We start from the raw sequence: 26,759 nt of genomic DNA on the forward strand, positions 1-26,759 counted from the left end.
TGCCTTTCTCTCTCTCAAGCGTGTACATATCTTGGCGCATACCTTTTTTTTACCGGTTGATAAAATCCAACATCGATGCAGTATGGTGCGAAGACAACACGAGGAATTAACTCGTCCCCGGACTAGTTAGGGTTCTTCCATTTCTCCGAGGCGGGGATTTCTTATCCATGGATTCCACCTCGGACGATGAATTCGTCGTTCTCGAATTAAGAAATCCTTCTTCGATCAGTGGAGAGCTTCTACAGTCAGAGATTTCCATCTCAACCTTAGAAATTGGCAATTCGAATCTTCCTCTTATTCTCAACTCCGAGATCGTCAAGATCAATGCGAACCGAAACAGGCAAACCTATTTTCTTTTTATCCTCTTTTTTCGTCATGTACTCAAATACTCTGAAACTCTTTTTTGTAATTTTTATTCTATTTTTCAGACTCATTCAACAATCCTCGTATTTCCGTTGTCTCTTTGGTGGAAGCTTTAGGTAAAAGTTCAAAATTCATGTATTTCCATGTTTAAATTGATTTTTGCTTTCACTTTACTTGTTCTGGAAAGAAACTAAACTACGTTGTGTTGAGAAATTTGATCTATCTTTCATCTATCCTCGAACAAATAGTTCATCCATTCCTCGCAGATCTTTCTGTCTCGAATCGTCATCCTAATTTAGTTCAGGTTAAATTTCAACTAGAAGAGTATCTCTGAAATATAGATAGAGTTTCATTCTTTTGAACAGATGTTAGCCTTATCATAGGAATCCTACTGCAACATGTTAAACCTAGGTTTTGCTCTGATACCAAACTGATGCTGGATAGGGGGAGGGGGGATATTGGGGAACCAAAAGGAATGTGACCGATCTAAAGACCAAATCTAGGGTTCAAAACTCTTTAGGAATCACTACCATGGGTGTTGACACTAGAATTAGTTGAAATTGATTTAAAATTAGAGTTTCAGCCACGCGAATTCAGGAAAGTGGAAAACTGGTGTCTGAGAAGAGAAGTAGAAGAAAAAGAAAAGATCAAAGAAGGATAATAAGGAGAGAAATATGATCTTAGGTGGGATGTAAATAGATAGTAGGGCATTACACTATTAGTTGCCAAAGAATCACTCTAAGGTTGAATCTAGGGCATCACTCCCACAATCATGAGGGGAGGAAATCATTTCCACCTGCACATTGCGTCAATTCTTTTATTTATCGCGTTACTCATTCACAAAATAATGTACAAAATAACCCTCTTTTAAGAGAAGATGATAGATGGGTATAACTACATAGGTGCTCTCCTTTTACATGCTCTAACTATTACGTTACATTAATCCAAGCTTACAAAGACTCAATTAAAATACACAAGATCAAATTAAAAAAAAAAAAAAAAACTGAATCAACATATCTTCTCTTGGATGCCTTATTGTGGATGGTCCTCCATCAACTTTGCTCAGAAATTAATATCCCATCATTATTATTAGTCAATTATTTAAACTTGTATCTTATGAGAGATATCAATTGTGATATATGCAGTGGAATATTTTGTTGTATTCACCTGCCATTACTTCTCTCCTGTTAATTTTTCTAAAATGACGGAGATTTTGCTGTTTATTGGAAGTTGGGAAGATGATAAATATTTCCTTGAAATTTGGGACTTCACCCAATTAACATATGGAACTGCGTCTACAATGTCTCGAGAAACTATTATTTCTCTCAGTATATTGATAATCTTTCACCACTGTACTATTTCTTCAATGTAAGGTTGCTCCATTGTGACCTGGTGGTCACGGGCTCGAGTCACGGAAACAGCCTCTTTGCAAAGCAGGCGGCAGTATATTGATAATCTTTCACCACTGTACTATTTCTTCAATGTAAGGTTGCTCCATTGTGACCTGGTGGTCACGGGCTCGAGTCACGGAAACACCTTTGCAAAGCAGGCGTAAGGCTGCGTACATCTAGCCCTCCCCAGACCCCGCAGTGGCGGGAGCCTCGTGCACTGGGCCGCCCTTATTACTGTACTATTTCTTCAATGCCTGAACCATATATGTTTACTACATACATGACTCAGTTCTCGTTTAAATCTTCCATTCTTGCAGTGAATCAAGTCTTAACTGTGTTTCGATCCAGTGGCACCTGGAAACAGTTATCAATATTCTGCGGTTTATTGATGGTTATCCATTGACTTATACATCTAATAATTTCCTTCCGATTTTGGAGGTAAGAATTACCTTGTTGTATGCTTTATTTATTCTCCCTTACCAATAACACTAAATTGACCCTTAAAGAGGTTATCTATCACAGGAACGTAAGAATTACCTTGTTGCATGCTTTATTTATTCCCCCTTACCAATAATACTAATTTGAACCCTTAAAGAGGTTAATTTGTTATCTATCAAGGGAAAATTTACTGGAATAAAAATATTTTTCAGGGGACACTGTTTTTTGGAGTGGAGACTCTTTTGTTGGACTTGGAGGCTTGGTTCCGTGAGATTACCTCTGTAAGGGGGCTTCCTTTCCTGCAAATGTCATTGGATGCATTGATTGAAATCTGGAACTTTACTTTAGAGAATGGTGGGTGTATTTTAATTTCTGATACAGTATCTACGTTGAAGCTCATCCTGATAGCTTTGAGTTGACATTATTGCAGCAATTGGTTTCTTTCCAGAACTATGCAAGGGCTATCTTGCACAAAATTTTGTAGGTACATTAGTTCCTATTTTCTCTTGTTAATGTTCTGTTTTATTTAGTTTGGGATTTGCTAGGCACCATTGCAGAAGGCATTTCACAGAGCGTCTGTTGCATGAGAGAGCAGCCGCATAGGCTCAGATTTTGTCTAATTCATTTAATTCATCTGAGGTGGCTCCTCTCTCATGCAATAGATGCTCCGCGAAATGCCTTCTGTGATGGTCCCTAGCAAATCCCATTTAGTTTATATGTATAGTTGCCCGGGTGTACTTCAGATGCACTGATATGCTTCTGGAAAATGTGCATTCATTTGAAACATTTAATAGCTATTATTTTTAAATGCCGCACTTGAGAAAAGTGACATGAACAAGGAGTTAAGATAGGAAGGATGCAGAAATATTTAGGTTATGTCCACTTACATGATTTAGACTAAATAGTTTTTAATATTTGGATAACTAATGGCAGGCATGCTGGACACATGATAATGATTTAGAGAAGTGGATTGCAACATTAATACAATGTATTCATTTTGAAGGATTTAGTTTTTTTATGTTTGCTTTATTTCATTCTGGGAAGCTCAAAAATACATCTACTTTACATACTAGATATGTTTCAATAATCAATAGAACATGGTGACATGTATTATTGAGATTTAGCCCTTTCTCCATGCATCTTATGTTTTGTCATAGGACCATGCTTTCTCCCGTCCATTAATAATGAAATGTATCTCATATGACTATTCTTTTAAACACATCCTTGTACCCATCCTGCTGATCTCAACAAGTCTGGTATTGATCATTAAGCATGTGGACGCTTTTACTAACTAGAATCTCTAAATTTATTTAAGTAAATATAGGCTCTCCTTAGAGATAGGTTTGCATTTTCTCACTAATTGTTGGAGTTTGTCCATTAAATATGGTTTAAGCTATGATCTCTACGTCAGGGTAGAAGAAATATGAGAATCATGCAGACTAGTTGAATTTGTAATTTGTTTTTTCATTTGCCAAATGTCTGAACTTTACTGTTTTTTTAATTTTCTTCTTTCCCCTTTTAAAGTTGTCTATGCATAACATTCTACTTGCCTGTTATCTTATTTAGTTTGATATATTTTTATGGGTCTTAAACTATTTTATTGTCAAGTTGTCTCTTCTTTCCAATAATGGAAGCTGTTTATCCTCGTGCAGACACGGGCCATCTCTTCTAGCTCTTTTGTCGATGTTCCATATAATTTGTTATGTTCTTGCTTAGAACACCCTCATCTTACTGTAGACAGGTTGATAGTTTGTTCCAATTGTCCAATTCAATTATTTGAACATGTAGAAATTTAGAATACTCAAATTTTTAGTAATATTTTACAGTGAAAAGCAACTCTGTGAGGCACTTCTAGTTTGGCTTGAAAGTAATGGAGATTCTCTAGAATGTTCTTCTAGCAACTTTGGAGATTTCTACAATGACATTCTCAAAAAGGTATGGCTAATAACTATTCAGACTTCTATCAAAATTAAACTATTAATTATCTAGATAAGGATTTTTTACCTTTACTGAAGCTGGTTACTTGGCGTACCTAATTGTTTGGTTTATAAAACTTATGGTTGATATTATTCTTTTTCTATTTTCGTTTTCCTCTCTTTTGGAGTTATCCGAGTAGGAGGATGCTCTTTGTATGATTTTGTTAAAACATGGTAACGGAGATAAAAAGTAGGAGAAAGACGAGGACGACGGAATGGAGAATCCATGAGGTTTAGAGTACCCCACGAAAAGCCAAAACTATATTGTATATTCTTATTCCCAATATTATAGGCATGCCACTCATAAGGGAGAATTTAAGGATAGAGCCTCTCAGTACGTAATATATCTGAGAGAGAAGTGTCAGCCCTACAATGTGGCCCACTACATAATCCACTTCAGCACTTCCCCCAAGCTGGAGTATATATCAGCTATGCACAACTTGGAACACAGATGAAAACCGACTACGGGCAAGAGCTTTGGTGAAATCACCTAACTAAGTGCTCCTCTTCAGAAAGGAAGGTTGAAGACTTGAGTCTTTTGAGAAGCTCGTTAATAAAATCAGAGTAGAGTTTATGGATGGAAAGGTAAACTTCTATCTCAGAGAGGTACGCTTGTTCTTTTAACCAATTCTTTCATCCATGCCCATAATGAATTCTCATTACCTAAGTAATGCTAAGTTTTGTTTAGTGACTCTAAAGGTGGGTGACTCAAGGATGTGGAGAGATATGATTAGCATGAAAGAGGAATGGTTCTCTAATGCTAAATGGATTATATGACCAGACCTATGTTTACTTTAGAAATGAGAATTTCTGATTAGTGCCCATTCCATTTAGAAGACGTATGGATGGTAAGTGCTGACCTAAATTTATTGTTATCAGAAGGATTGTCCCATCAACAATATCTTGCAATCAGGTATTGACCAACCCAAAGTTTCCTTTTCTAGGGTCATGGAAAAGACCTTCAGGGGATATTCTTAAATTGTACATAGATGGAGCCTCTAAGGCTAACCCAGAAGATTCAGTAAGAGGAGGAGGGATTATTGGAGATAATAATGCTAAGGTGATCTTAACTTTCTCTTACTATTATGGAATGGGCACCAATATGCGAGTCGGGTGTAGAGCTCTTCTGGATGGTCTTAGGTATTGTAAGGCCATGCATTATTATGATTTTTGCATTCAATCGGATGGTCGGGTATTGATCAACATTATATAAGGTAATGATAACATTCCTTGCTCTATTCTTTATTACTGACGGGAGATTGAACACTTAAAAGATGCAGATAAACCCTTTTACATCTCACCAATTCTGAGAAAGCAACCAAGCGGCTAATACTTTTGGGAATTTCACTTGCTCTATCAGAGATAACAAGTTTTTTAGTTTGTGGAATGATCTCCTTAGAGAGATACTAGGCTTGATGCGTTAGGTGTTGGCACATATCGAGGCCTCTCATAATCTTGCTCTTTCTTCTCTTTTCTTTTCTTGGGTTCAGAGGCTACGTGACATGTCCCATCTGATTTGTTTATTATATTTTTAATAAAATTCAAGGTTCTGTCCCAATTCCGGAGTTCCTAGATAAGTTCCAGGGCTAAAAAAGAGGACAAATATGAGAACGGGGGGACTGAGAATCCCTGAGGTTTACAGTACCTGACAAAAATCCCAAAATATATTATATATGCCCTTATTCTCCAATATTACAAGCATGCGATTTATAAGTGACTATATAAGGATAGGGTCCATCTGTACGTAATATATCCAAGAGAGAAGTGTGAGCACTACGATGGGGTCCACTACACATCCAATTCAACAGATTTTATATATTCTTTCCTTTGCTTGATTTTAATATTTTGGTAAACTGCAAGTTTTCTTTGAAAATAATTTATCTCTTTTCTTCAACAGGTTCGAATTTGCCTTTTGCCTTTGGATTTCATTGCGGGTATTTTTTCTACCTGTTTTACAGTAAACATATCATATTTAGGACAATCCCTGTCTGTCAAAGTCATCGTCAATCTTGCTTACCTTTTTTGCAGGGAAGAGGGGGAATCGTTACTTTTCTAAAGTTGCAGATGAGCGCATAAGTACCATCTTTGATCTAATGAAACATCCATTACTGTGCCAACTAAATGTCTTCAGAGATGATGAGTTTGATAGTTTCAGAGTTCGCTTAACAAAATATTCTGAGGTGTTGTTCTTGCTTATTCTTTTCTTGGTTGTGTTACATTACATGTGCTGTTGAATCCGGAATTTGGGTTTTGCCTTTTATGTTTCATTTATCATATATGTTTCTTTCTAATTTTCTTTCAACATATATTCTGTTGTAAAGGAAAATCTTAAGGGAACCGAATGTATAACCAAGCAACTGTGGAGTAGAGGCAAAATTCTCCTGGTCGCCACTTATAATAATTTTTTGAATTAATATAAAACTTAAAATAAATTACAAAAAAACAAAAACAAAAACATAAAGTTTGTCCTCAGATAAAATAGAGAGTGATCTCTCTCTCTCTCTCTCTCTCTCTCTCTCTCTCTCTCTCATCTCCGATTTATCCACACCCGCTCTCTCTCCTTATCTCTTGCTAGCAAGTGATGGTCTTCAGCCAAAAGCAGCATTGGATAAATCAGATGTTTGCTTGCTATTGGCTGCCTAATGCTTGGCGACCGGGGTTTTCTTTTCTTTTAAAGGTATTTTTTTTCAAAAATAATGACTTTAAATTAAAAGAATAGAGATTAATGGCGGAGTTCTAATTGTAAACACGACTACATTAATCTCGTTCTAATGGCGAGCAGGTAAAAATCACAATGAAAAAAAGAGTAGAAAAATTCTCTGTTTTTTTAATCTAATTTATGTTTTATTTCTGTTGTATTGCCATTAATGTATTATTAGCATTGTTTTCAATAAAACTTAAAAAAAATCAAAACTTTGAAGAATCCTTAATTATTAGTTTTTTTAAAAAAAAAAAAACATTTGAAAAAACTTCAAACTGTCTGAGTGTCCCTCCAGTGTTTTTTCTTCTCTTTAGTTCATTTTATTTATGTTTCTCCTTCTTTTTTTTCAATTAGGATCTTCTCATTAGTAAATTTTTTGATGAAACTAAGAAAATAAGTGCTTTTCAAACTCATCCTTAGGTCTTCGATGGAATCTAATATGTGTTGAATAGAGATCTTGTGTTGGATGTATTTTATCTCTATAAGCTTCAAATGCGTCGTAGGAACTAGGAACTACAAAAATAGAGTTCTGTTTTGTTCATAGGTCGTAAAGACCACGTTGAGACCCTTTATTCCATGTTAACACTCTGTAGCACTTTCATTAACGTTTTAAAATTTTGGTTGTATAATTTTGTGAATAGAATATGATAGAATAGATGAATCATAGGTTATTATTTTAGATTTTAGAATTTCTGGACATGTATTTTCAATTATTTTAGAACTTTGGGTGTATATGAACAAGTTTTATCACATTTGATTAGCACACCTCCGCCGTTTAAATCTGGTTCTTTTTTCACCCACCATTTTTTCTGTTTTTCATTTTTTGGACGTTTTCCCACCTTTTTTTGAGCTAGAGACATTTTATAGCCGTCATCATGGTGTCGCATTTTATGTTGTTATACAAGACTCACTACCATGTAAGCATAATCTAATGCTTTTGCCATCTACCACTTTACTTCTGAGCCAGTCCAGATATACCTAGAAACCTATACATGCTCTTTCGAATTAGGTGAGACCCTTTCGACCGACTCAAAATTCTGCTTTGCTTGTTACCTTAGAAGCACAATCTACCCACTAATTACTTAGGCTCTGTTCGTTTTGGATTTTGAGTATTGATTTTGAGTCCAAAATTGTTCTTACTGCATGTGTTTTTCACATAGTGCTTCTCATATGGTGTTATTCAGGGACTGACAACAGTAGGAACAGCCTTGAGTGCAAGTGCTGGGATAACAGTCTATGCAGAAGTAGTGTTAGACAAAAATGCCGCATCGTTAGATATCTCTCCCTTTAAACTCATGGCTAATATTCGGTGGGTTGTAAAGTGAGATTCATCGAATGTAACATGCCTCAAGATAATGATTTGTGAGATGGTAGTGAATAACACAGATACTTCTTGTGGTTATCATTATATCCTTAAAAAATACACAACCTTGGGGGAGAATTTCTTCAGAGTGAAATGGTACATGGACATAGCAAATGCATCTCCTAGATCTAAGAAAAGAATAATCTAGCATTGTCCTTGTAAGTACCTGTGTACGTGGTGCATGTTCGAGAGTGGTGGACGGGAGCATGTTATAACATGCACGGCAGTATTGAAGGCCAGTCGAAAGGCGCTTCAGACTCTGAAGTGAAATAGCATAGAAAACTTGGCCTCTGTAGTGTGCGTGTGCTTCCATTTGGCCACGAAAATCTCGAAGGTCTCAGTCCAAAGACGCTTCCAACTCTGAAGTGAAATAGCATAGAAAACTTGGCCTTTGTAGTGTGAATGTGCTTTCATTCGGTTACACCATTCTGTGACGGTGTATGTTGACATGAAAATTGCTGGTGGATGCCACGTGAGAAGCAAAATGCTTGAAACTCCGGAGAGGTGTACTCAGATCACTATCGCTTCACCGGTGCAAGATACTTGTGCCATAATGCTCATTAACAAGTGTATGAAAGCAAGAAAAAGTAGAGAAGACATCAGATTTGCTGCGAAGAAAATCAATCCAAGGGTAATGGGAATGATCACCAACAAAAATGACATGACACCCTAAACCAGTTATAGAATAAACTGGGGCAGGACCACAAATATCAAGATAAACAAACTCAAAGGGAAATGATGTCTTAATATTACTATTGAAAATAAACGAGTTTACAATGCTTAAAATTGGGATGCAATTGCAATTGAGGGAAATGATGTCTTAATATTACTATTGAAAATAAACGAGTTTACAATGCTTACAATTGGGATGCAATTGCAATTGAGGGAAATGATGTCTTAATAATACTATTGAAAATAAATGAGTTTACAATGCGTACAATTGGGATGCAATTGCAATTGAGGGACTTATTACATGATGGGATAAAAGACCTAAACTCTAGAAAATGTAAAATATGAGTGTTGTTGTGGGCCAAACAGTGATGTCGCACTGATAATGATAGTGAAGAAACTGATGTAGAGAGGGTTTTAACATTGGACACGAATGTGAAAATGGCAACCCATAAACAACTGTCGGGAAGCATACTTTTCCACCGTAACACCTCTAGCAAAGTGGTTTCTCGTTCACAAATCCTTCACAAGAACACAAGTAGGAGTAGAGATGAACCAACAACAAAATTGAGATGCAAGCTGGAAGATAGAAAGGAACTTTTATTGAACAGTAGGGACAAAATGCTCATCAGAATGCTGAGTAAATTAATTGAAGATGAATGGATGTAGTACCAACATGGGAGATTGGAATGGACGATTAAGCCTTCATAATGTTACATGAAGAGCTAGAGTAAGGATGAATAGAGGAGATATTACCCGAGTCATCGAAAATATTATAGGTGGTGCATGCAGCTATAATCCACGAAGCCTTGGATGGGGAAGTGAGAGATAAATCTCCCAGATGGTGAGCGAGATCAGTTTATGAAGGTTGAGAATCGTATCAATAGTAGCAATCCACTGCATTGTGGTTATGTCGGCGATAGGTCTGGCAACTATTATATCTCTGAGCTGGTGGGGAACACGATAAGGGGAAGGAATGCTTGGAGCACGAGAAAAACTGTTGATGCAGAGTAGGGAGTAGTCCACCCTGATCATGCTACGGTCCACCTCGTGCTAATCGAGCAAGATTGGTAATGGAATGTGAACCCTAAAATGAAGGTTGTTGCTTTGATAAGGTGGCTGCTATTGTTGATATTGAGAATGTAGCGATCCATAACCATTACCACATCCACAACCTCAACCATGAGGTCCATGACCTCATTCCCATGTGTTGTTTTTAGATGAGTAAAGCAGATCAAAGGTGTCAGAATTAGTAGTGGAGATCGTGGAAGGCTTAGAAGAACTCCTCAATGGCTTAAAAGCCAACATAGGAAATAAACATGGAGCCAGGCAAATGTCGAAAATGGAGTCCTGGTCATGAGGGAAATGGTGAAGGTCGAGTAACCATCACCAAGACCGAGGAGTGTGGCGGACTTGTTGATGTTGAATGGTCACAAAAACTGAACGATGAACCGATTCAATTTCGTAAAATAGTTTTGAATGAACATCTTACCCTTTTTAATGTTTTGTAGGGCAACCCAGAGCTACATAATCCGAGCCTTAGATTGCTCTAAATAGAAGGAATGGAGAGCCTTCCAAGGATCTCCGGCGGAGGTGACATGGAGCACTTGAGCAAGAGCCTCTGGAGAAAGAGTGGATTTAATCCATGCAACTGGAAGCTGGTTTTTGGCATAACAAGCATCAGAGGCCGGATTCTGCTTTATTGAGCCTGAACACCAATAACAAAGGAACTGTTTCTGGTTACTCTTTAATCTTCCCCTCACGTCTTTCTACCTTTATGAGTTCATTAAAAGGAAAATTAAGTCCCAAACAATTGTGCAAGAAAACCCGGGCTCGTAGGAAACTATATTTGACCCTTTCATAGAAGGAAGTCTAGCAAAAGTTTAATGGGAAGTAATTGAGAAGACATAGGATAGGAGGATGAGAGTCTGGCAATGCAAAAAATTGAAGAGGAATCATGATGAAGATGTAAGAAAGAAGAAGCCGGAAATATAAGAACAGGGGGTCGAAAAATAGAAAGGAGGGGGGGGGGGGGGGGGGGGGGGTGTTAGAAGAATATGAAAAATGGGATAAAAAAAGGAAGAGGGCAGCAAGGGAAATGCAAAATAAGTGACGCACATGGTTGGAAAGAAGAGATTTGATAAGAAAATGGAGATTGGGTTTTGGAAATTTCGTAGGGCTGGGGATGGACATCATTTGGTCTTTCTTTTGGAAGTATTTAAAGTTGTGTGCTAAACTGCACCGGCTTTAGTGAGAATCGGTGGGCCCTTCTTTATTTTTTAAAAGGGAGTCTGAAGTGGTTGCGAACTTGCACCTCACTTAAAGTGATGCTTAAGTTAGCAACAAGGGTAAAATGAATTTGTGGGTTTTGAGAGAAGAGAAAACCCTAGTTTTTGTGGGATTTGAGGAGAAACTTGAAGGTATTCAGGGATTTTAAGTAGGAAATGGATCAAGAATGGTTGGAGGAAACCATTCAAAAAAAAGAGAGGAATGATTAGAAGAAAAATAAGAAAAAAGCAAGTGGTTCCTTATGAAAGATATTAAAATGAGAGTGGGAAGGCTATGTAGACAAGGAAGACAATGACGAAGGGAAAGAAAAGAAGTACCTGATCTAGATGTAGGCCCTTGGGTCTTGATCTGCTTGATCTCTTCGCTTTGATACCATGTGGATGTTGACCTTGAAATTTGATTAAATTTTGCCTGAGTGGGCCCTACCACATTAAAAATAAAATCAGGGCCCCAGAAAAGAACTGGAACCAGTCTTGTGGCAAGATTAGATGGACACAATCGGATTTTCATACGGCCAATAGAGAAAGACTACTGATGGAGCCCACATGATCCGAATTGGACCATCATGATATGTAATCTGCAAAATTTAATATCTCATCTGCACAGCCCGACCTCATTAAATTACTAAGCGATGGCCCGCATTCTAAAGAATTTGTATCACTTCAAATGATACAATATGATGGTCTCGATCAGATTCCCAACATATTTATTTTAAGTGGGCCTATTTTAGATCTTGTACAATGAAGGGAGATAGGGCCCATGTGTCAAATAGTTGTGGCCCGTTAGTCGATGCCTCTTTAATTGATGATCGGTCTTTACTTAAAGAATGGACCATTGGAATATGAATTTTCTTTTTAAAGAAAGATGGTGATTATTAGACTTGGAGCCCCGCTTGTGTCAGGTCTATAGGATCAGATCAGTTGGTCCAACTGGGAACCACAAACAAGTAGGGCCAAAACCCATTGAGAACACCTTTGTCGGAAATACAAAGTTCTTGATCCCCCAAGCCTCTTTTAGCATTTAGCCAACAAAAGGCGAACCATCGGTTATTGTAGTTCTTATCTTTGGCGTGGGAAGTCCTTTTGACATGGGACCAAAACCACATGGGCATTTTCATTCCGAACGGACGATCTAACAATCAAAGATGTGCGATCTATCCTGATCGTCAGATACATGCCCATAAATCATTCAAGATATCTACGGTTTGATCGATTCAACTTCTCTAGAGGCCTACTCAAAACCAATCAATTGATACTAAGTTCTTGATCCACCAAGCCTCTTTTAAAGGCAAACCATTGGCTATTTTAGTTCTTATTGTTGCCTTGAGAAGTCCTTTCGACATGCGACCAAAACCACTTGGGCATTATTGTCTCTGTTCATTCCAAACTGACAATCCAGGACAATCCAACAGTCAAAGATGTGTGATCTATCTTGATCGTCAGATACATGCCCATAAATCATGCAAAATATCATTCAACGGTTTGATCGATTCAACCTCTCTTGAGGCTGACTCAAACTGATCAAGATAGATCTGGGATTTACAAGATATTATCACCACCGTCCATTTCAAGATAGCCATCCAATAGTAAAAATAATATTTATATTTAGATAGGGAACCTCTTGATGAATAATCAGAGGTGTTTTCTTAACTTGGGAAATATAATTAACGGCCATTAGAGCGGGAAGTGTACGCCCCGCTAATTTAATAAAACCTCCTCACAAGAGGGAAATTTGATCTCAGTGTATTTTACTTGTGTGATTTTCATTTCATGTATGTAAGATTTGTTGCGAATAATGAAAGGTTACTTCGGGATGATGAACCATAAAGATAACATAGGGAAAATAGGAGATGAATATGGAGTCTAAACTCCTTTCAATACTTCATTAATTTCAATATTAGCATTAAATTGTTATTTATACAACATGTGTTTAAATGGCCAAAATATTCCTAGTCTCATAATTCTACTAGTTTCAAAAGTCTAATAATTTTGACTGGATGGGAAATTGAAAAATAAATAAATCTAAGTACACATTCTTCCATCTCTCTCACTACAGTGAATTAGATCCCCGTTTGCTTTCTTTGGTTGATAACTTGATAAGATTCTCCTATAACTATCTTAGATGCATCAAGTATTGATATTTCTCTTAGCATGTTCAGGGTGTTTGCAGATTTTACGATTTTTCTATTTTCAATTATTTGTTCATGCCATTTGCTGTTACTTTTTATCTTTCTTCATTCTTTTTGGCTGCCTGTGTATCATGTGGTTTTTCTGTTATTTAGGTGATTGGGGTAATTAATGCGGATGAAAATCATAAAGGTTGTTCCAGTCATTGACGTTGAGCAAGTTTTTTTATATTTTAACTATTATTTTCATTATTTTATTTCTAGACTACTTTTTAGGCATCAAATCTCATCTGTTTGAAGTGTTTTTGGTGTCTTTAGAAATGTTTTTCGATTACCTATCTAACGAGCTCAAGATCACATGATTTGGGTGTGTTTTGAGCAAGTTATGACTGTTTTTAGGAAGAAATATAGGTCAATACGGGATTACTATTTTTGGTAAGTTTTTATCTTATTTAGCTTTGCTTTAGATTAGATGAGTGGTTAATATTAGTTTTTACTTTAGGTTATCTTCTAGGGTTTCTTTTTCTTATAAATACATCTTATGAAAGCAATGTAAGAGACTTTGAATATTAAATGGAATTGAGATTTTCTTTTGTGAGAACTATTGTGGCTTGGACTTCTTCTTCTCTTCTCCTCTTGGTGGTTTGAAACCATCTTCCTTCATCTCCTCTCCTCTATTATCTTCTATTTCTTCAGTCAAATCAGCACAAAGAAGGTTAGTAAATCAAATTTTCTTTTTTTTCTTTGTTCTTGAACCCTAAAATACAAAACCCCAAAATCCATAGATCTCTCTCATTCTTCAAGATCTCATTTCGAGACTTTGAAGGATTGTTTTTATGATTAAGCCTTAGCCTAAACACCCAAGAACCATAGCTTTAAATTCCTTTTGCAGCCAATTGAAAATTCGCACCATTTTCAAGCCCGGAAATCCTTTTTGAACATCCCTAGCCTAAACCTACGATCAAATCAGAGCCTAAACCCTAGATTAACCTTTCTTTTACCTTCTAAACCTTAACCTAAAATTTGGACAGCAGTATGAAACCAAAATCTCAGATCTGCCAAATTACCAAAATACCCCTACAACCCAAAACTGGACCGTTTTAAGCCTTTGCTGCTGCTGGACATTTTTTCTGTTTTTCTTCATTGGATATTATTATTTTCATGCTTGTGTAACATCTATTTCATTGGTACCTGCATTAGCTTTTAGTTCTTTTAATTGGTTGCTTGCGTAGGCCTAGTTTCAGACTAATCTTTCTATTATCAATTCATCTAACGAATCTTTAACGCGATGATTGATTTGTATAAGGTTTAGTTCATGCTTAATTACAATCTTTACAATTATTTATGCTATTTAAGTCTCATTATTGTTGTTGCCCATAGATTAATTAGGAGTTAATTCGGCCCTAGGTAAGTTGTTAAGTGTTCTTTTAATTTTCCACGTAAGCCCTAAATTACCCTAAAGCCTTAATCCCATTAGGAGTGTAGGATTTTCCTTAAATTAGGTATTGTCTTGCATCAGTAATGAATCCTAATCATTTTGGTGTAAGTAAAGCCTACAATCTGCTATGCAGAAACCACATTGAAAATATTCAATTATAGGCTTTGGAATAAACGTTGGAAATTAAGAGTATGTTTTCCAACCATAAAATCAAATTCATGGAATATTTGTTTACCCAAGGTGAGAGAAGGGTAGAGAGGGAAAGTGAGAGAGATTTGAGAGGGCCATGAGTGAGAGATGGGTAAAGGGGGCAAGTGATGGAGAGATTTACCCAAGGTGAGAGAAGGGTAGAGAGAGAGCAAGTGAGAGAGATTTTAGTGGGCCATGAGTGAGGAGAGCATCTGATAGGGCTAGTAAACAAAGAAAAATAATTCCATGTTTTCTCTCTTTCTCTCCCACCTCTCTGCTTCTATTACATTAGATGAACAAATATTCCATAAATAAATTTCATAGCTGCCAAACATGCTCTAGGTCTTCTTTTCACATGCAATAATCATTAGAGAAAATCAGTTAAAAAAAACAAAAATAGGGAAGGAGGAAGAGGAGGGGGGGTGGGAAGGGGGGTGTTAATCTATCTCTTGGGATTTGGATAGTGGGGATTGACTATGGTTAAAGCACTTGGGTATCTCCAGCTTCTATGGAACTTTACCTTTTATCACAAGATTTTAAAGTTTAAAGACCTACTTTTATCAAAGAAAAATGGTGGACGACCTATGTGGACATTTATTTATAATCAAGTTAATCTATTCTCTGCCATCTACATGTTAATTTACCATATTTTTCAGGAACATAAATCTCAACTTTTTCTGTGTTTGTGTTCAGAGAATAGACCTTGCAGGGTGTGCCCAGATAACATTTGCTTTTCTGGTCTCTTCTCTTCTTCCTTCTTCAAGTAATATGGACACTAGATTGGAAAAGAAAATGAAACAGTATTTAATTGATCTCGAACGTCTGAATGGGGATCGATATTTGATTCCACAGGAGTCACTCCCCACACAATCTTTTGAAGCAGTATGTGAGATAGACATTTCTAAGTGTCCTAGGTTAGATCTCAATGTTTTCATCAAATGCATACACATGTCATTCCCATCATTGAGAATATTGAAAGCGTCTCACTGTGTTCATTTCAAGATGACAACCTTGTCTTACTTAGTACAAAAATGCCCCTGGATCAATGAAGTTGACTTAACGGTTGATATAAGTCCTGTTCTGCCCCTTCAAGTATCAATTATATCTGCTAGTACTGAAGAATATCAAGATTTTTATGATGCATCATACAAGATGTTCAAAGAAGGATCCTTATTGTCAAATATTTCAAAGCTTACGTTGGAAGGCCGAACTGAAATCACTGGTAAAACACTTATAGCTCCTTGTTGTATCTTTTTCTTTCATGTGAATCAGTGAATGGTGAATGGATAACTGAATGTAGTCTTTGGGCAATTTTCTGAAGAAACCTGCTATATGATCCCTTTTCCATGATTAATTCACCACCCTACTATTTATTAACTTTTGTATATCTATTGGTTCTATACATAGGTTGATTGTCAGAATATTCCGTCTTCTTTTCAATGTCTTTTTTTTATACTTTGTGTTGGAACTTTGAGGTGGGATTCATTCTCAGCTTCAGTAAAAAAAAAAAAAAAAAATTCTTTTTTGTCTCTTGATGCCACTATGTTTTGTACATGCATCTCATTTGACCCTTTACTCAAGGTTGGGATGCCAAATCTTTAAATCAAATGAAGTGGGCTTTTAGATGGAGTTACTAAATTTTTTTTCATACTTTGTGTTGGTACTTTGAGGTCGCAGATTCATTCTCAGCTTCAGTGAAAAAAAATTCTTCCTTTCTCTTGATGTCACTATGTTTTGTATATGCATCTTATTTGGCCCTTTACTCAAGTTTGACATGCCAAATCTTTTCACCAATTGAAGTGGGCTTTTAGATGGAGTCACTAATGTGTTTCTTTCATGCCAATGCTAGATTTGGACCTGCTAAATATCTCAGTACTTTCTGGTTCTTTATCTTACCTGAACCTCGAAGGGTGTACGTCAGTAACTGATGTGGGTATATCGAAACTTATATGCAAATGCATGAATTTATCCTCCCTGCTCGTTTCCGATACTTACTTTGGGAGAGATTCAATTCTAGCCCTTTGTTCCGATTCTCCATTTTTCATTGGCTTTCCTGGAGTACACCCTGATCGCAAGTATTCATGTACACTGGCCTTTAGACTTCAACAACTGCATATAGGTGGCTGCAAGAGTGAGTGAAGTTCATCCTTCATCCTTCCTTTCTAATCAATATTCTAAATCTTATGTAAAAAAATTGTTTGTCCTGCAGGTATTGAGCAAACTTCTCTGTTACAACTCATGTGTCATACATATTTGCTGAAGAGTTTGAGCCTCAGGGATACTCCTCTGGTTGACAATGGTCTCTATAATTTCTTGGGTTCCTCCTTAGAGAGCCTTGATGTTTCCGAGACTATGGTATATTTTTAATGGTAGTTTCTTATTTTTTTTAATGCTAGTTTCTTATATTGCCATTCTTCAAAATCAATTGGCATTCTAGATGAACTATATCACTTAAATAGATTCATGTTCGTTGCACAATTTTGTTAATTTGCTGACTTCTTTCAAGTGATGCTGGGTATGTGCATCATTTCTTAGTCCTTTAATTTTGTTAATTTGCTGACGTCTTTCGACTAATGCTGGGTATGTGCATCATTTCTTAGTCCTTTAATTTTTTTTCTTTATCTGATTTGAGATAAAAAAAATTTCTGTATTTGTTTGTCTTAAATAGGTTTTTTCTCTTTTATTGAATTTTTTTTAGTACACACGGGTCTTACCAGGTGGGCTTTCTTTGGCCCGTTGGGATCACAGATTCCAGTGAGGCAGAATTTTCAATGCATTAGGATCTCCGACAGTAGTGTCCTGGGAAGAGTTTTTCAATGCATCAGGATCTCCAACAGTAGTGTCCTGGGAAGACTAATAGTACATGGAAATTCACTCCATGTTATTTGATGGATGGGCGGGAGTCATCCTTTCGCATGGAGATTCACGCATATGATTGACAAGATTCAGGATAGACTGGTGGATTTCCCTGTGTGCTTTCAACATGTCAGGAGATCTGCTAATAGTCACGCGGATCAATTAGCTCGAGCGGGTGTTGGGAGGGTGTCTTTAGAGATTTTTTATTTTCTTCCTCGAGGTTTTAGAGTTCTTGTTGTTGTTTTTTTTCTTTCTTTTCTCACTCTGTATTGACCATATCGGTCGCAGGGTTCTCCTCTTTTTCCTCTATATAATTCTGTACTATTCGAAACAAAAATTATTTTTATGATTTGACAAATACATTGCAGACCACAAAATAGGTATAATTGACGAATCACTTGCCTGAACATTTGCCGAACTCCTATAAATGCAGGTTTCTGTAACTGCTTTAGCACACATTATCAAACAAAACCCTGGGTTGAAGGTTTTGAAGGCAAGGGGTTGTAGGAATTTTTGCCATTCTGAAAGTGATTTCGAAAAGAGTAAATCTAATCACAAAGATTTGCTACACTCGGGTGGATCTGATGGTGAAGAACTGTATGACGAGTTATGCAGGACTTGCATTCTGAAAGAAATGGAATTTGGATGGGGATTTTCACCTTTCTCACTGGACAAGTTGAGACCTTCAATCAGGACATTAAAGGCCCTTATAGTAGGTCTTGGTGCTTCCTTGGGACATCATGCTCTGACCATACTACCTGAGATTTGTCCTTTGCTAGAGACCTTGGTTCTTAATTTCCAGGTACTCAAAAAAAAATTTGTTCATAAAATTTATATTTTATTGATATTGAGATCCACTGTTAGTCTTAACAGGTAATCTCAGATAATATTATGAGAAATATCATGTCATCTTTGAAACATTTGCGAGTATTGGGGCTGTGTTGCTGCCTTGGCTACTTAAGTTCCCTAAGCTTCCAGATCAACGTGCCAAGCTTGAGGACATTGAGGCTAGAAAGGGTGACCCCGTGGATGACAAATGCTGATTTGATTAATCTGACCCGGAACTGTTTAAATTTACATGAGCTTTCACTATCAGGATGCGAGCTTCTTGATTCAGGTCAGAAAATATTCTCTTTGGCCTTGTTTGGATTGCAGGAATTTTCTGGAAAAGTTTGGAATGGGAAAATATTTCTGAAATTTCCTATATTTGTATTCATGAAAAAAGAATATTTGAACCAACCCAATCAAATTTTAATTTAGAGGGGCATTTAATTTATGATGTTCTCCCTCTAAATTAACCATAATTATATGACTTCCCTCAAAATCATGGACAAGAATTTTTTTTCCATCAGAAATGTTTTTCTAGCAATCCAAACAAGGCCTTTGTGTCAAGCAACAGTTCATATGTTCATCATTAATTTTGTGCATTGTTCGTTTGTCTACTCCATTGCATTTATTGACATCTAGCTAGGATTGCAATTGTCTTCTTTGCAGATTCTCAACAAATCATTTCATCTGGATGGCCTGGCTTGACATCTATCCATTTGGAGGTTCCGTTTCTATCTTTGTTAAATTTGATTTTCTATATATATATATATATATATATATATATATATATATATATGAGAGAACATTTCCTACACACTTGTGTAGGTAAGTTACCTACGCACTACCTTAAAATACAGTGGGGGCCCACATTGTTTGGGTGATCCAAACAATTCATTTGAATGGTCCTCACATAGATAGGGTGTCCACAAAAAATCAGATCCGTAGGATCATCCTAACCATTCAAAACTATGGAGGCAAAAAATGGACTAATTTGTGAAGGTTTATACACGTCCATTTTACCTCCACAAATCGTAGGGTTGGGATGATCCTATGGATCTGATTTTTTGTGGACACCCTATCTATGTGAGGACCATTCAAATGAATTGTTTGGATCACCCAAACAATGTGGGCCTCCATTGTATTTTAAGGTAGTGCTTAGGTAACTTACCTACACAAGTGTGTAGGAAATGTTTTCTCTCTCTCTCTCTCTCTCTCTATATATATATATATATATATATATATATATATATATATATATATATATATGAGAAAAGTGTCTCTAGTCGGCCGACTAGAGAACCTTCTCTAGTCCGCCGACCCAAAACACAGTGGGCCCACAATGTTTGGATGATCCAAAGCATTCATTTGATAGGCCCTGACATAGATAGGGTGTGCCCAAAAAATCAGTTCCATAGGACCATCTTTAACCCTTCGATTTGTGGAGCTAAAAATTGGGCAAATTAGTGAAGTTTTATACCCATCCATTTTAACCTCCACAAATCGTAGGGTTGGGATGATCCTATGGAGCTGATTTTTTGGGCACACCCTATCCATGTCAGGGCTTATTAAATGAATGCTTCGGATCACACAAAAACTGTGGGCCCGCACTGATTTTTTGGCGGACGGACTAGAAAACTTTTCTAGTCGGCCGACTAGAAACATCAACCTCATATATATATATATATATATATATATATATGAGGAAACTGTTGGTGCGCTTAAGCTCACCAAACTTTTGGTGCGCTTAAGCGCCCAATCACATGGGGGCCCACTTTGTTAGGATGATCCAAAGCATTCATTTGAAAGGCCCTTACATAGATGGGGGGTGTACCAAAAATCAGCTCCATAGAATCATCCTAACCCATCCATTTGTGAAGGTCAAAATGGACAAACATTGTTTCTCCACAAATCTGCCCATTTTTGTCCTCCACAAATGGAGGGGTTAGGATGATCCTATGGAGCTGATTTTTGGTACACCCCCTATCTACGATAGGGCCTTGCAAATGAATGGTTTGGATCACCACAGAAAATGTGGGACCCATGTGATTGGGCGCTTAAGCGCACCATAAGCTTGGTGAGCTTAAGCGCACCAACAGTTTCCTCTCTCTCTCTCTCTCTATATATATATATATATATATGAGGAAAAGGATTGTACGCTCGAGTGTACCTAACCTTAGGTACACTCGTGTGCCAAATCACATGGGTCCCACATTTTTTTTGGTCATCTAAACCATTCATTTGCAAGGCCCCATCATAGATAGGGTGCATACCAAAAATCAGCTCCGTAGGATCATCCTAACCCATCCATCTGTGGAGGTCAAAATGGACAGACACTGTTTGTCCACAAATCTGCCCATTTTGCCCTCCAGTTTTGGAGGGGTTAGGATGATTCGATGGTGCTGATTTTTGGTACACACCCTATCTATGATGGGGCCTTGCAAATGAATGGTTTAGATGACCAAAAAAAATATGGGACCCTGAAACAAAGATACATCAAAGGGGACAAGATGTCCCCATAACTACTACGTTACATCCTTTCAAAACCTTATATCCAGTAATCCCAGAATCCCATTACCCTAAATGACATGCTAAACTACTTGAACTGCAACTGGACCCTAGGAGCTGACTGTGACAATTATCAGCAAGAAACCAGATTGGGATCTGAAAGCCGATCAATTAACAAGCCACCATCTGTTATAGATCTTTGAACTACCTCTACGATCTCCTTCACCACACCTTCGTGTCCCATGAAATTTGTATGGAAAGCTTTAAGAGCATGTGTTTTTTTACATCTTTTGTTAAGTCCTCCTAACCATGGCCTGTTGGGCACTTACAATGTGTGGTGGAAGAAGAAATACACAGTAACAGATGATGGGTCAAGCTTGGGTAACCCCGGTCTAGCTGGGATTGGGGGTGCTTTGAGGAATTCCTCTGGTGAAGTTTTGCAGGCTTATTCCGGGCCTATCGGTGTAGCTGATTCGAACGAAGCTGAAGTTAGAGCAGCATATCAAGGCATGTTGATTCTAGGGAGTGAGAGGTTGGCGATAACTATTGTGGAAGGAGACTCGTTAAATGTCATTAGGTGGCTTAAGGGTTCGTTGGTTCCTCCTTGGAGATTTCTTCGTTTTTTCGATGAAATAAAGGATATTACGGTTGAGTGCTCTATGACGTATCAATATGTAAGAAGATCAGCTAATGAAGTAGTTGATAAGTTGGCTAAAGATGGTGCTGTGAAGCAAGCTTTGGAGCTTTTTGACTTTTTGCCTCCTTAATTTCATTTTTTTTTGTATTTTTTCTTTCTTTTGTGGTATGCTTGTTTAGTGGGGTGCGTGGGGGGACTTTCTCGGTCTTTCCCTTTTTAATGAAATCAATTACCATTCAAAAAAAAAAAAAAACAGAGTAACAGAAGGAGAAAAAAGTAGCTGTTTTATCCACAGCCGTTCTTGCCAAGTGAGTGCAATATGCTAAAAACAGTTGGGTGAGGAAGGAAAAACTTAGGGAATAAGTAGAGAAAACGAAAAATGAGCTTGACATTACATATTTAAAAAAAAAGTTATTAGATGAGGTTGCATTGTTCTCACAGAACAAAAAGTAAACACCCGCCACCAAGTATGAGCCAAGGGTCCATTTGGATGTACGTAATATAGAAGTAGAAGGAAAAGAAAATTGATCCCATTTCTTTTCGTTTCTTTTTCTCTTGATTTGAGAGGAAAGTGAAACAGTAAAAAATGGCTTGCATTTGGAAAATTTACAGATGACTAGGACTGTCATGTGAATGGTAAATGGCAGCCAAACAATGCTGGGAAAAGGACAATATGTCGTTTTATTTTGATTTTTTCATGATTTTTGGTGCAACCAAATACACCTTAATGGTAAAGAAGAAAGAATCTTCTCATGAAGAAAGAATGTTGGGTTCCTTTTGGTTCTGCACTGGGGTGATACTATAGTTAATTGTTGATCATTGTAAGTCCTTACTCAAATTCCCTCGACTTGTAGTTGCTTGTTCACAACAAAGTTTTTCGGTTTTGTGACTTTCTGACCTATGATTGTTCTGTTCTCAGGATTGTGGAAGAGTAACCTCGGAAGGGGTTACTTCTCTTCTTGATTGCAAAGCAATTGAAGATCTGTCGCTGCGCCACAATGTGAGTTTTGAAGCATTGGTTATTCTTTTACATCTTGCATCAGGGTTAGGAAGATGGACTGATGAGTAACAATACCTTTAAAGAAAAATTCTAATGTTTGTTTCTATTACTCTAGTCAATAATTTTGTTGTGGCAATGAATTTCATGGAAGATTGCGGAAGGGTCCGTGTCTCTAGATGTCCCAGGAAAGGGCTAATGATCCCCGAGGAAAATTTGTCGTAAATATTAAAAATGATCTTAAACAACCCTGGATGACCCAACCATAGTTTTAACTTTTAATTTTTTACTGAAACCGACATGAAACAAGTGAAATGTTTCCTTTCCATTCCCACCGAAACACATTTGGAAATCGAAATGCATAGCAAAACCAAAATCGTTACGGCATTAGCAGTTTTCAATGACTTTTTTTGTTGACCATCTCTGCCATATTTTACCATGATTGAAGCAGGTTTGCCTGACAGTCAGTCCAAGATTCACTACCTTAAATCCCTGAACTTTGGATGCATGTACGACTTTTGCCACCTTTATTTATGGTCATGCACATCATTTATCTTTCATATGATGAAGGATATGAAGAATCTCTTACACCTATCAAAGCTTAAATTCCTTCACAGATTATATGACTTGGACATGGGCATGTTTATGAATTTGTCGGTGTGTAATGCAGCCATGAGGTTCTAGCAAGCCAAATCAGTCTTTCAACATGTTCTTAGTTAGATGTTACCATCGAAAGGTTTCCAATCACATAAGTAAATAATATAGAAAAATAGTTCTTATTAAATGAATAATTTATATAAAAACAAGAGAGCGATATGCATTAAGGTTTCTTCTGTGTAGTTGGCCACTGTCTTGTGTTTCCTATTTAGCATTTTTTTTCCGAAAAGTGGAGTGGATGTTATGTGGTCATGCGGTCATACCTGTGTAACTTGAACAGTGATATTTGTGTCGTTGTTTGGGACTAGGTGTTTGGCATCACAACACCTGAAATCTTGTAGCACCGATGCATACGTACAGGGGTACTATAGTATTAAAATTTCAATGTCACTTTGCGCTAGAAATATTAGTAAATTGAAATATGTAAAGATATACGAGATATATAAAGCCATGAATGTATCTATGATTGCTGCATTTCACTGCTTGGGCTGAATTCTCACATTTGAAATGCAGGGTCAAGGAATTCCAATGAATTTCATTGCTGATGCTGCTTCAAAGGTAAGCTTTGATGAGGGATCTTTCTCGAAAAGCTCAATGTTGATCCATACTCATAGAATGATAATTGCAGTTGCCACTGCTCCGGACAGTAGCATTGGATTTGTGTGATGCCAGTGAAGGTGGTTTTGAAAGCCCAGATGTAAGTAACATTTCCTGGCAATTTGAAGCATAGTTCAATATATCAGCAATTACCATGAATGCTATTGATGCCAATAAGTAAATTGAATGAGCAAGCAGAGTGATGGAACTTACGATGTTGTTCCTTTCTCTATGAAGAACAAATATATCTTCATTTGTACTCGCCTATATGATAGAAACAAAAAAGTTACAGATAATTATCAGTAATTATTATTTTCTTTGAAAGTTCAAAATGTTTTCCAAGAGAAAGATTATGAGATGCACATGAGAAGCCTGAGCAGGCCCCGACCATATCATCTAAAGCATGATCCAAAAATTTCACCATGGGGACAAATCATAGTTACCAATATACCATGCTCAACTCGACTCAACTAAGCCGTTGTCCCAAACTAGTTTGGGTCGGCTAGTTACCAATATACCATGTAACTTGAAAATCACTCTGACCAAACATTACCATTCAGAACCTAGGAGGTGGATGTGGAAATTGCTCATTTTTCCAACGCATCTGCTCCCTAGTTTCAAGTCCTCAATCGAATGGTTAAAAATGTTCAATTAGAGTGATTTCAGGTTATATTATCTCCATGGTGAATCCCTCTTGGATCATGCTGACAACATGTGGATGGTGTTGGCTCGGGCTTCTCATTTCCTTCAAACAATAATTGCTCCTCATAGTATCATTTCTTTGGAATAAAAGGTAAAATAATTGACTGGTAGATACTGGCGAATGCCTAAAATGAGCCTTAAATTCATTCGAGTTCATCCATGCCTCTTTACCTTTCTGAAGGGAACTGGTCCAAAATCCTACCTGCCATTTTCTTATTTTTTCACTCGAGGAACAATAATGCTCGGCTTGAGCAAAGTGACATTATGCCCCAGCTAAAAATTATATAGGTGATTTAGGTCATTTATCTTATAGGCTCAACAATGAATGGATACTTGGATACTTGTGTGGGAAAAATGTATCATCTCCAATACCATACAATGTTGATACTTGTACTGGATACTTTTGTTGGTCAAAATAACTATCAAGTTTCAAACATATGTAAGTCTCTTCGAGTTAACTATCACACCTTTTGATTGTTAATGTCACATATTTGCAATTACAATTCTATTATTAGTTTTGTCTTCTAAGTTGTCCTTTTGTATTTTATTTATACATGTTTTGTGTCTTATCTTATGATATGTGATATATTTGTACCTGTACTCGTATCATAGATTTCGTAAGATGGTTAGTCGTATCTCCACCTTGTGTCTGTGTTCGTGTCTTTATTCATATGTGCATCCATATTTTGGTGTCATCCATTTTGGATCCCCCATTGGAGGATCCTAACCATATTACCGCAATACTTGTTCTCATTTGATGTGGACGTTTGTATTGTATTTGATTTTTTAATTATCCATTTGCATCCCTCCGATTAATTCATAATTATTTTCAGATGGGTGCTATTTTTTTTTGCATGGGTGGTGGAACCCACCAAGAGAATGGGTTGGATCACTAGGTGGTAAACTTCACCTAAACTGTTTGCTGGCCCGACAAAAAACTAGATTTTGTCAAGTCCAAGAATCCATATTTTCTCTTCATGATGGGATTCTCTCAAATTCTACCTCTTATCCACCCCCAGTTATTCTTCTGAATTTTGTGCTTATTCTTTTAAAAAAATTATCCTGCTTTTTGAAGAATTAATAAGAAAAGAAAAGGTGGACTTACGGGCTCCATTTTTTAAATTCAACTGATAATTTAAAATTTGATTAAGAGTAATGAAAACTAAGATGGAGGATGCTAACTAGTTTATATCTTTTAGAATGCTGGCAGGTTCTTCTTGAGCACCGTGAAGATCGCGTCCTGCCAGTCTCAGAGATGTGCATTTGAGCTCCAAAACTTGGGGTCAGGTAGAAGGTCAATGCACAAAGAGAGCATTGTTGTGGAGTGGAATAGCAAAGAGCAAAGGACTACGTTTGTGAAGGAAAGATTATAGTGTTATAACATAGTTTACATTATGGAGCTGATATCTATACTGCCAGATTTTGCTTCTCATATATCTCACAGATTAGGATTTCAGGCCATCAAATATGCCCCGATTACACTCATCTTGAGTCGTCTGGTTCCTACCCAACCAGTTACCCTCTTCTCAAACAGGAAGAAGGGAACAAAACAAGCAATGTATAAGAGAAGAGAATGGATGTTGTTCTCCATGTAAGTCTCTTAATCACTTATCTCATTTCCTCTTGGGTTGTCCTCTAGGTTATTTAAAACCTTATATTTTTCGAAGTTTTCGTAACTATTGAACCTTATGGATGTAATTTCATAATAATTTTATATGGTGGCACTGCATGTGGGTACACCTGCATCCAAAAAGTACAGTGCAGTTCGTGTGATTGGATAATCTAAACCGTTCATTTGATGTACCCTCCGTAGATAAGCTGTGCTCCAAAAATCTTCCCCATGGGATGATCTTAATCCTTTGAATTGTCAAGTTTTTATACTCTACCGCCCATTTTACACCATGTGTGTCAGATGGTTTGAATCCGTTCAACTCTTCATTCTCGACAATATTTGTCTTCTCCTATGCGTCAAAACAAGATGAATTTATAACAGCTAAACCTGTGAAATCTATGAAAGTTCCAAGCATGTCATTCTATG

The 26,759-nt window shown here is 37.0% G+C and overlaps 1 protein-coding gene across 3 annotated transcripts; it reads left to right on the top strand.

Moving 5' to 3' along the window:
- On the top strand, positions 1-26,524 carry LOC143881825 (ubiquitin-protein ligase). 3 transcript variants are annotated; one of them, XM_077385118.1, is made up of 19 exons: positions 1-340; positions 429-479; positions 2,072-2,192; positions 2,405-2,546; positions 2,623-2,672; positions 3,845-3,933; positions 4,019-4,127; positions 6,066-6,102; positions 6,197-6,348; positions 15,636-16,164; positions 16,792-17,073; positions 17,152-17,297; positions 18,232-18,600; positions 18,672-18,915; positions 19,293-19,348; positions 22,688-22,768; positions 23,936-23,980; positions 24,051-24,119; positions 25,921-26,524. In XM_077385118.1, the coding sequence occupies exons 1-19, from the start codon at positions 168-170 to the stop codon at positions 26,092-26,094; spliced, it is 2,919 nt and encodes a 972-aa protein (XP_077241233.1). In that variant the 5' UTR covers positions 1-167; the 3' UTR covers positions 26,095-26,524. The 3 variants fall into 3 exon arrangements, with proteins under 3 accessions (XP_077241233.1, XP_077241234.1, XP_077241235.1); XM_077385119.1 differs by lacking the exon at positions 3,845-3,933 and having other exon boundaries at positions 2,405-2,473; XM_077385120.1 differs by lacking the exons at positions 1-340; positions 429-479; positions 2,072-2,192; positions 3,845-3,933 and having other exon boundaries at positions 2,409-2,546.
- The last annotated feature ends 235 nt before the right edge of the window (positions 26,525-26,759 follow it).

The sequence above is a fragment of the Tasmannia lanceolata genome, unplaced genomic scaffold (genome assembly GCF_043159265.1).
Source record: "Tasmannia lanceolata isolate RefF3 unplaced genomic scaffold, GAP_Taslan_0.1 ptg000007l, whole genome shotgun sequence".
In the NCBI taxonomy this organism is placed as follows: domain Eukaryota; kingdom Viridiplantae; phylum Streptophyta; class Magnoliopsida; order Canellales; family Winteraceae; genus Tasmannia; species Tasmannia lanceolata.